Source organism: Manihot esculenta, chromosome 1, assembly GCF_001659605.2.
Source record: "Manihot esculenta cultivar AM560-2 chromosome 1, M.esculenta_v8, whole genome shotgun sequence".
NCBI lineage: Eukaryota > Viridiplantae > Streptophyta > Magnoliopsida > Malpighiales > Euphorbiaceae > Manihot > Manihot esculenta.
In genome coordinates, this window is record NC_035161.2 from 40777334 (window position 1) to 40788436 (window position 11103).

Below are 11103 nucleotides of genomic sequence, written 5' to 3' on the forward strand. Positions count from 1 at the left end.
ATTTTTGAATGTTTTTTCTTCAATGGATTTGATGTTTGATTTTTTGGGGAGAGCTTTTTATCCTTAGACCAAGAATAGATAGTGTTTTATGTCTACTAATCTGCTAGTTTTTGAAACCAGAACTCTTCATGGCAGTAAGCAATCATACACATTCTAACACCTTGCTTTACATTTGGAATTTGCAGGATCCATTTCTTAAACCAGATCAAAGGAAGCCGAATTCACCACCATCAACCAAATAGAATGGAAGCAAAGAAAATCACATTATGAATGTTGTAAGCTTTTCTGGCGTTTTGTATTTGTTGAGTCTGTTTCAGTGAACCAAATATTTAAGCTACAGCTTGGGACACGATTTCCTAGAATAATGTTGAGATTCATGATAAAGTTCAGTAACTTTCTGTTCTTGATGATTTTATCACCAAGTTCTTTATCATTACATCTTTGAATATAGGTTGATTAGAGCTTTTCAATTTATCTAAAGTTACTTATTAATGGAATAAAATTTACTAAAAGACAATGTCTGATAGCTGCCTTGTGTCAACTTTGTTTCAAGGTTAAATTTGTTTTCACTTTGCCTATCTAGCCATATGATTGGGGGCTATTGCCGCAACTCCTTCGTTTGGAGTTGAATTACCCTCGCGGGTGATCTCTTGATACTCTCTGAAATTGGTGAGCAAAATCTATAGTTTGACCGTTAATGCATATGATATTGTATAAAATGTGCAGGTGCTTTCATGTATATCTCAAGCAATACATATATGTATAAAATCGAAAAGGGATTTTTTTTTTCTTTTTCCCTGTAATTATCCATCATCGATGCAATCTGCTATTGACTAAAATTTCCATCACCAAGTCATTCCAAGAGTCTATCGGCCCTGGCAAGCACCAATGTAAGCAATCATTCTGAACTCGAGCAAAGCTATCCTCTGCAAATGGCTGAAAGTCCCTGTATGGTCCGGGATGCCCATCTGGCCTCAACAATGAGAGTCGAGTAGTATCAAGTAATTTCAAAACCGCCCCTTTCCAGATCCTAATTCAGCAGCTTTCTCGAATTCTTCCAATTCAATGTTTCGCATTGTTATGTCCACATCTCTCATATCAATCTCACCTTCTTTGGAGGGTACTGTTCTATTGCAACTGCCTCCGCTAAACCATTCTCCATTCTCAAAGTGGTCGGGGGTGGTTGTTCTAAAGAAAATAAAAGAGCTGTGATCTGATCCTGTAATGAAGTCGAAGATCAACCGTAGTGCTTTTCGATATGCGTGGTCAAATCCAAGCTCTGTCAAGTTCTTTCCAGGGCAGTGATGGCAGCCTGTAACACTGTCATTCTCATGATATAATGCAGTTTTGAGGAACCATTTGCCACCTGCAATTACAGCATAATCAAAATTCCTGTATTCATTAGTCCATTTATGATCAAGTACATCTAGATGAAGCTGAACTTCTGAAGATGAAACCCCATTCATGTCGTCAAATACATCTGCCTTGATGAGGAATGGGGTCCAAATGACTGAAAGGGTGAAGTTATGAGCTGGAAAGTGCCATATTTTCGATCTATATTCCTTGTCGTGGTACATCTCATCAGCTTGTTCCACCTACGGGACATGAACAACTGATCAATGGGACGAATTTTTGAAAAATTCCGGTTATTGAACATAAAGTTAAAACTAGATCCACAGTGCTTCTGGTGCACAAACACTTTCATATTATGTGGAGTCTATTCTCAGCGTTACAAGGAGCACTTGTATTTTTGTAAGAGATGGGCATTGTTTTTATATGCTTTTGGAGTAAAATGCTGTGACTTTCTCGTTGGTCACAGAGCATCTAAGAAAATTTATCAAGTTTGCAAGCAATGGCTGGCTGCTACTTGCTAGACTCGGGCCTAAAACATTTCCTCATTGCTTGCACAACATATCAGGTTTCTGTGTGGGACCCAAATATTTTTTTTTTTCCCTTCAATAACTTAATTTGAAAGATTACTCCACAACAACAAATTGTTCTATACAAGATTTGCTTGGAGTGATAGACCTAGACATGGATTATGTTCATATATAAATTGTCGCCTAGTATTGATACAAATGATTTCATGCATTAACCTAGAGGAAATATCTATTAAAACTCTAGAGAAGACATAAAGATCAATGATAATTAAAATCTTCTTAATGCCTGGTAGGTATACCGGCTTGGAAAGAGACGTAATAACCTCCCAAAAGCAATACCTTAACCATAAAAGTACCAATTAAATCTAGTAAGGATCTTCCTCATGCATGATCCTTGCAGAAGTATATGTAGAACTAATGTGGAGAGTTTAAGATCTCTAGGAGCTCTTTAATGGAAGAAAGTAAGTTTCCTAATCATGAGATGGCACAGAAACCTCCAAGCCCCCAAGTTAAGTAGCCAGTTTTGTTATCGCAGGGAAAGGTGGCTAAATATTGTAACTTTTTATTACTTTCAAACTAAACTTGGCTTCTACTCAACAATGTTTACACTGATGGAGTGGCTATGAAATAGCAAAAGGCACAGGTTGATGATTGCAGCACTTGATGTCCTCAATTTAGCAAAATTTAGGAATTAGCACACCTAACCGAGAAAATTAGGAAATAAAAACCATCCAAGCAAATGTTTAAGAATATAGGAATTTTCTTCAAAATTGGAATTTTACCTGAGAGAGAATGCAAAGCAACGACTGCACGTGGTTACGAGAAATGGAATCACCAATAAAAGCCCACGATTTGTTCCTCATCAAATCAAGAAATTTCTTCGGATTGAATCTGGGTAGATCACACCCCACTGGATTCCACCTCCAATATAGGTACCCAGTATCAGGCCTTCCATTTTTCATGCAGTTTTGATGACCTTCGATTGCCAAACAACTCCGATTAGTGTAAAATGGACCAGAAGGATCTGGAATCCAATCTCCAATAAATAAGTCACATTCTCCTGCAACAATTTTTGCAGATTAAATCAGCTCCAAATTAGACAAACTTCAAAGTATGGAACACATGACACAATTTACTCGATGCATGTTATTAAAGCAGAGAAGAAAAGAGTAAAGAAATTTAACAGAATTTTACAGACCTGTTTCTAAAATTTGGGTTCTATTTGGCGCAGAATCATTAGAAAATTGAATTTGGCTGCCATTGACAGCGAAATCCGTAGAACCCGGCTCTTTATCTTCAATGGACAGAGCATTAGCTTCTGGAGACTCTGTATTAGTTGCCTGTTCAATGGCTGGTGTCTCTCCAACTGATGAGAAGCTGATTGAATCAGAGACGAACAGACGAAAAGAAAGACCTATTAAGAGAAGTGAGACTGCAAATTTTACGAAGAAATGCTTGTGTTTAGTCGAGGAAAATGGGTTGGAATCAGACCTCATCTCCTTCGCCATAATGGTATCAGACAGAGCAAAGAAAGACTCTGTATGTGTGAGAGAAAGAGAGAGACAACCATCCAAATGAATTGCTATGGGAAGAAATGATGACGATGGCTGACAGATGACTAAGAATGATTAATGCTAACGCCAAATTACCTTTGTCTAAGCAGCAGTATCAGTGCATTTTGTCACGGACCATCCTCCTAGTAGGCCTGCCAGTCAGCAGCTCGTCTAGTGCCCAGCTCCTGAAATCTGATCCATCTCCGGTTGGCCTGTCAATTCAGAAACCTCCTCTGACTGCCTCGGCCTTCTTCCTTTGCAAAAATTTAGAGATTTGACAGGTGAAATCTGAAGAGTTGTGACAATTTGCATGGCCACTGTATTTATAAGATCCAGGATTTCTCCCTTCCACCTTAAGTCGTAACTATATATATATTTTTTCAGGTTATTTTGGTTATGAGTAGTTATATATCGGTACTAAGGAAGGTGAAAGAGCTATTGTCGACTGCATTTGGAAGCCTTTGTGGCATATTGTTAAGTTGATGCTCGAACTAAACACCTCTAAGTTGCGGAGTTAGTTGCATTGCTGTGTAATTTTTTTTAGTAGCGGATATTTTGGATAAATAAAGTAAAATTCATTAATTTTTTAAATATATTAGAAATTTTATTTAATGTTTAGATATATTAATATCAGACTAATAAAGAAAGTTTAAATTAAATTTTTTTTCCATTTCATTTGATATGATAATATTTTAAGAGAGTTTTTTTTTAATCTTTAAATTTAACTCCAACATGAACTAAAACATCTAATCGGACCGTGATTCGTACTTGTTTTTAGATGTCTGATTTCAAAGTGTATATATATATATATCATAATCCTTATATATATATAGGTTTTATGTATTTATTTTTAAAAATTTGTATTAATCAAATCTAATAAACGATTTTCAGAAATTAAGTATGTAACAATACAACAAGAAGAAATAGTGAGCTATAAGCCAAGCCGTCCGGGGAAAAAGAAAAGGCCTAGCCAACCGTTGAGAGTTGAAAGACCTTCGATAAGATTGAAATTCTTCGTGTGGGGCCCGAAAAGTCCTATCGATTAACTAGGGGAAGCAACAAGCTTTCCAGTTAAACAAACACTTTCAACTCCAATTTCTTAAATTTCTCTCTTCTATATCGAAGTGGGTTTCGGAGCAGTGCTTTTTCCGAATCATGAAAGCAAATCTGTTGTCTGTCGGGGGAAGAGAGATTTCTACTGCCATTCATCACAGGCTATCAAGACTATTTACTAGCCTAATAATCCATTCGAGGAGTGAGAAAAGAATAGCTATGCTTTAAACTGTGGGCCCTTCGGAACATCGTCCAGGCGAGCCCAACAGAGAGACACACTTCATGTCCTCGTGAAGTGGGGGCTACCTTTGTTTTTCACGTACAAAATTATCCTACAAAGAAGTAACGTGCATGTCTTTCAGCTTCTTTACCGGACAGATTGGGTGGACCAAGAAATCATCTTTGGAAATTCCAACCTTCAAGTAATTCGACTGAGCCGACTACAAAAACCAAGCCCTTTCAAAAGATCCAGTACCAATAAATAGGGTATAGAATATAACCCAGTTCCCTGACTAGAAGCTTATCAATTTCTGCTGGATTTGATCCAGAAATTATATTACTAGCTTCAACGTTATGAATACCATTCCACATATGAACTCAAACTACATATAAAGGAAATGTTTGACTGTGAAAAAGAATTGCATAATTACATCACAAATGCAAAATATAGCGCATGATTGCTGGAGTTGGCTACATAACAATCAAACTCCAAAATTCTCAGATGAGAGAGGAAGCTTTATATTTGATAGGTTACGATCCAACATTGCATCAACACGTACCCTGATGCCAGAAGACCTGCAGATGGTTCTCAAATTCCACTACAGGAAGGCTTAAGATGTTACCACATGCCAGAGGCCACATTAAGGGTTCCTGTCACCCACAGTTTCATTATACAGCTGCTATGGAACTTTCATGCCAAATCCATGCTTTACTTTCTCAACTCTGTTCAGAAGGAAAACTTGTGCTTCAGGGTATTAACTCATCCATTTTACAAACTTAACAGTCTTCAAATATATTTACATCATATTATCATTACAATCATTATTATAGCCAGATGCAACTCCTACAATATTACCAAAGGTACTCAATGTAACTAAGCTTCAAAAACTCCAGGCGCCTTGAAGGTGTAAATCGGACATATTCATCTCAACAGCCATGAGCAACCAAATGGCTAATGGAAAAGGAGGATAGAAATCTACCATGATAACTGGCACTATAATTAAAGTCTAATAGTGGCAAGCACAAAAATTTATGTTGATCAACTCAGTTGACTTCACTTTTCAATCTAGTTTCAGTTTGGAACAGTCACGACTCAGCAGTTTCCTTTCAGTTTCTATTCAGACTGGACTGCGGCATGGCCTAATCTCCAGTCTCCATTATAACTTTACCCTCCTTCAGGCCATCATTATCTCTGAATAACCCAACTGATTTGGACCAAATATTTCACCACTATTTAACAATTCCATCCCAGTATATGTTCAATTCAGTGTCAGAAATTAAAAAATGGAGCCCTATTTGCAACTTGAGATTTTTTCACTCCATTATACAGCAATCAGCAATTCTTTTCTCCATTTTCCTTTTATGGTATGATGTGTTATCATTAGCCAATGCATATGTGTATGAAATCTGATTTCTAAAGCAATGGACAGCTAGCATAGAATAAAAATCAGAATATGTTTCTTAAGCAACTAAAAATGATAACAAACTGAGGCAAATGTCAGAAAGGGGCACTTACGTTGGAGCGAGCTTCCCAAGGCTATCTAGCTCTTTGCCAGTATCTTCATCGTGCACTCTTCCAGAGATCTCAATGATGTAAGATCTGTCTCTATCAGTTGGAAGTCCTCTATCAACAAGCAGATCCAAATCTTTTTGGTGAAGTTCTCTACCATTTACAAAAACACCAGTATTCCCACCCGCACAATTTTCTGGCATTGTATAATTGAACTCTTCAATAAAAGGCTGCAATAATATTGACATTTCTTTTAAAAAAAGTATCACAAATAATAAGAAGTAAATGATGACCTAACATCTGCTCAAATTTAAGTTGGTCTTACAGGAATTATGCCAAGACAAGGCCCACCTATGGCACCCCAAAATCCAGCTCGCGAATCATACCTGGTTCATGAAATAGCAAAAGGCAAATCATCAATACAATCCATTTCTCTCCTTCATGTATTAGGAGCAAAACTATTGCAAATCAAAACACAAAAGAATAAGCATCCTGTCCATACTAAGAAACTAGCAAACAACGTCAACATACTAAAGAAATTATGAAGGATACTAAAATTTCTGGATGTAAGAAAATTGTTTAGGAGGTCTGTGAAAGGAACGTGTTATCATCATTGAATAAGGCTTTACACAGATCAGTTTTTGATAGTCCTCCTACTATCCCTTCTACAACAACTATAGCTTCTATGTTCCTCGGGGGATTCTTTTTTTTTTTTTTTGGGGGGGGGGAGGGGGGGAGGCGGGTGGGATTGAGATGATTGCATGACTATTTTGATGATGGTTTCTTGTGAAAGTGAACTTACCAATACTGTCCAGGATGGATTGGTCCAGCCAACTTCTCCGCCTTCTTCACCAAACGATCTGGTATTGGATGGCCGTTCACAGAGACATTACTTCTACCACGCTCATCCCTTTGATTTGATCTGGAAAAATCCTTAAAGCTCTTCTTGATAATGTTTGCAAAAAATGATTCACCACCTTTGGTGATTTTCAACTGACTATCTTCCCTGTTTGCATCCCCAGAATCTTGGGACACCCCAGTATTAGAGTACTCATGGAATGGAACCTCTATCTCAGTAGCCAGAGATCTCTCTTTCATAGAATTTTGACGCGTTGTAGTTTTGCTTGTAATCACTTTTTCTTGATCTGAGCGACTACTTCTGTTTCCCTTTCCAAATCGGTTCACCACATTACTGCTGGTAGAGTAATCAAAATGCTGTTGAAGAGGTGAACCAGAAGGTGGTGGAGATAAACCAGCCTTAATTGGCTGCTGAATAGAGTTGACAACCTCTCTTGGAACAATTAAAGCATCTGGACTAGTTTCATTCTCAGAGGCACTTGGAGATGAAGCATGAAAGCCGTTCATTTCTTGATGCTTCATTGTGTTCAAACCCTGGCCTGTTAATAATGCGATTGAATCAGTGTCTACTGCTTGGAAGTCATAACCAGAATTATCATAATCATTGGAAGAGAAGTTGGCATTTATTCTGCTCATACGGCCATGGGAGTACGAAGCATTGTTTTTAAGCATCTCAGTAGAGCTATCATCACCTTCTGCCGGACATTTTGTCATTTCTGTGTTAAAAGAAAGAACAAGTTTCCTGTTTATGATAGAAAAATTTATTACTGTAGAACAGGCACCGCAACTCATCTTTTGTTGATTCTTCCTCATAAGCAATGCTTTCTTGGGAAACTGCAGAAGTTCAAAGCAATTAAAACATGTAAGAAATGGAGCACCACCAACTATAGGTCGGCAGCATCGGCCACCGCTTGCTAAGACCACTTTCCGAGGCCGATAACGAGCAAAACCACCCATTTCAGAGTTAGGATCGCTAGGCCATCTTGTGTTGGACAGGGAACCACGAAAATCTGACGGAGGAGGACGAGAAGTCCTAGCATTATGAACAGGTGGGGGAAATGCCCCATGGTTTTCATGTTGGTACACAATAGGATTGTTTGAAACATCAGGGAACCTTTTATTACAGAAAGTGGTGGATGGAACTCCCTGATGTCTCTCATAACAATGGAAACAAGAACATGAGGGTTGGTGAAAGGTGGCATTGGATGTGTATGTCTCATATGGATCAGGATTAGTATCAAAGAAATGTCTAGAGAAGTATTGACTGGATGGTTGTTGGTATTGTCCAGATAACTGATGTGAAGCTCTTTTGAGCAAAAATGGATCCCCAAAGCCAGGAATCTGATTTGACTTGTGCACTAAAGGATGAAAATTATGCATGGCCATTTCATGTGCATTGTTATATGAAAATGGATCAGGTTGGTGATGGAAATAAGGAGGCTTGGGTGCATGTTGATCAGGTGCAAAAAACTGCATAGAAGCTCTATCAGGCACCGATGAAGCACCAGGAAACCAAGTATCAGAACCAACATAAGGACCTGGTGGAGCTATCCTCCTGTTAAGGGGAGCCTTCTTCGTTTTATCAGCCACGTCATATGACCTACTAAGTTGTTCCTTTAGCTCATCCAACTTCCTGAGAAGCTCTGCTCGATCTTTTGCAAGGTGTTGAGCTTTAGTAGCCTCATCATGGCCATCATGATCCCTCAAAGGCCCTTCATGACAATATGAAGAACCCACATTGTAATTAGATGGGCCCTCATCTGGGTAGTTTGAAGTAGAAAATCTCACACTTTCAACCTCATTTGTCAGGGCTCCTTGAAGCCTCTCCATTTCACCTCTCTCCCCATGTTCCCAGCCTGCCATCTTTCCAGATCTCCAAGACCTAGTTGAATGTCTGATTTCAGAATTCAAATCGCCATTTTCTCTCCCTACAGCACTGCCCAATTTATCTCCGCTTATGTCCATGTCAAGATCATTTTCAATTACCAATTTACCGCTTGTAGCATTAGATTGATTCCTACATCTATCAGCATCATCATCACCTATACAATTCTTCCGGGGATTCTTTTCATCAGTACTCAAAGATCCATCATTTGACTTGATATCCACATCAGATGAATCACTCAACTCCGGATCTTGCTTTTCTAAGGAATTCTGCAATTGAGTGGTTACTCCAGCGATCTGAGCTTCATCCGACATTTGTGGTGAAGTATCTGTGTCCCCATTTTTAGTTTTTGCTGCAATATATAGCAAGAATTCCACTCTTAAAACTACCAAACAAATAAAGAAGAAAAGTATTTTTGGGCCAAATACAAGAGTGATGCTCCACAAACAGTATAAGAATTCAGTGCATTGATTTCTTCAGTTTTCCTATGTTTTAACATCAACTATATTGGGATTGCAGAGAACTGAAAAACTAGTCATAAATTTCTCAACCAATAACATGAGTAAACCCCATTTGCGAATGGAAATCCTCATAGACCCACAATTAGATTGATCAAATTACAATCAATTGAGAAAGGAAATAACAATTTAGACACCAAAAGTAGTAAGGAACAACACAAAAAAAGAGAGCTATCTACAGCCATTCTAATTTCCAGTTTGTAAGAAAATAACAATTTAGACACCGAAAAATACTAAGTAAAAACACAAAAAAGGAAAACCATCTCCAAGCATTTTCATCTCCAGTTATGTAAGAATTCAAATATTTCAAATTTCACAAACCAATGTTTTCCCCAACTTCGTTAAATAGAGAATACAAGAGAAAGCAATCAGAAAATTGAGCAAAACTGTACCACGAAGAACAGCGCCACAACCACCGCACTGATAAACAGAGTAATCAGCGAGCTCCGGAAGAAGGTTTTCACACTTTGGACAACGTACGAGCCTCACTTTCGTGGAATCCGCCATTGAAGAAACATTCAAATAGGACTTTTTCAAATGAATTAAAAAAAGGGGGAAAAAAGAACCAAAAAAGCGACACCGCACCAGAACAAGCCAAGCAGCGAGCCTTCAAAGATTCTCAAAACCAAAACAAAGCCATCCTTTTCACAGTTACTTTAAAGAGAACGAGACTTACTTTGAAAACATAAGAACATAGAAGGGAACAAAAGAAAATGAAAGGAATGAGATCAACTAAGTGTTGGATAGCTGAAACTTGGTTTATATTCAGAAGAAGAATACAGGTCGAATAGCACAGAAGAAACAATGTCAAGCATGGAGGAAGTGAGTCTGATGTATCATCATTGTATCGCCTTTTTTTTTTTCTCGGCAGCCAAACAGAGGAAGGAAAAAAATTTAAGAAGACAAAAATTCTCGGGAGTCTAGGGAGAAACCTAGATTTTGTGAAAGAGTCTGAAATTCTATTCGAGGATTGTTTTGTTTTATAATGATTTTTGTTCCATTCGTAAAAAAGAGAGGCCAGGCCCCCCTCAAAAAAGGCCAGAAGGAATAAAAGCGGTGTCGTTTTGAAAGACCTAGCAACCCAAGGACGTCGTATTTTGAAGCAATGAGAAATCTGGTGTTTAAAGCGAAAAAGTTAAAGAAGATTTGCGACTTTTTCCAGGGCTCGGCTATGAAGACTCCAAAAATGTTTTCTTCTTACAGTACCACTTTCCTGTTTGCTATATGAGTAGAAGAAGCAAAAAAGCATACCATCTAATTTCTGTCAAGTCTTCCTTTTTCTTTTCTTCTCTCTTTCTTATTCTTTAAATTTAATTTTCTAAATTTTAGTAATTAATTTGGATTTGTTTGGATCTTTTGAATTCATGGCAGCGACTGGGGAGAGAAAAATACAATTTTGGCAGGAAGGGAAAGAGTTCAAGAAGAAGAAAAAGAGTGGGGGCCACAAATTCTCTGCATATTACACATTGAGTGAGTTTCTGTGAAAGACTGGGTCTGCCACCAACAATCCATGTTTTGACTTTTGGAGGACAGACATGAGAAGGATTTCTAAGGATGAATTTAATAATTATCGAATTAAATATCTTTATATATATATATTTATACATGTATTTTAATTAAATGGTGA

The 11103-nt window shown here is 37.8% G+C and overlaps 2 protein-coding genes across 4 annotated transcripts; both read right to left on the reverse strand.

Moving 5' to 3' along the window:
- Positions 1-166: 166 nt before the first annotated feature.
- On the reverse strand, positions 167-4041 carry LOC110618785 (protein trichome birefringence-like 25). The gene is given in 4 exon segments (XM_021762029.2): positions 167-1011; positions 1014-1595; positions 2663-2940; positions 3079-4041. Coding segments are annotated over 4 exon segments (1371 nt in total). The 5' UTR covers positions 3389-4041; the 3' UTR covers positions 167-810.
- Positions 4042-4886: 845 nt separating this feature from the next.
- On the reverse strand, positions 4887-10859 carry LOC110610997 (protein ENHANCED DISEASE RESISTANCE 4). 3 transcript variants are annotated; one of them, XM_043949016.1, is made up of 5 exons: positions 9869-10851; positions 7018-9310; positions 6541-6601; positions 6222-6445; positions 4887-5428 (listed from the first exon to the last, which is right to left on the reverse strand). In XM_043949016.1, exons 1-5 carry the CDS (start codon positions 9981-9983, stop codon positions 5386-5388), a joined length of 2736 nt encoding a protein of 911 aa, XP_043804951.1. In that variant the 5' UTR covers positions 9984-10851; the 3' UTR covers positions 4887-5385. The 3 variants fall into 3 exon arrangements, with proteins under 3 accessions (XP_043804951.1, XP_043804956.1, XP_043804960.1); XM_043949021.1 differs by lacking the exon at positions 4887-5428 and having other exon boundaries at positions 6222-6465; positions 9869-10859; XM_043949025.1 differs by lacking the exon at positions 4887-5428 and having other exon boundaries at positions 6237-6411; positions 9869-10858.
- Positions 10860-11103: the final 244 nt, after the last annotated feature.

What these genes read in the sequence shown, in the direction of transcription:
- LOC110610997 (XM_043949016.1), bottom strand. Translation starts at nt 9,983, where the DNA reads ATGGCGGATTCCACGAAAGTGAGGCTCGTACGTTGTCCAAAGTGTGAA. An exon ending in CTTGTCTTGGCATAATTCCT is followed by an intron (nt 6,446 to 6,540) that starts GTAAGACCAACT and finishes ATATTATTGCAG; the next exon opens with CCTTTTATTGAAGAGTTCAA. An exon ending in CTTGGGAAGCTCGCTCCAAC is followed by an intron (nt 5,429 to 6,221) that starts GTAAGTGCCCCT and finishes CCTTCTGAACAG; the next exon opens with AGTTGAGAAAGTAAAGCATG.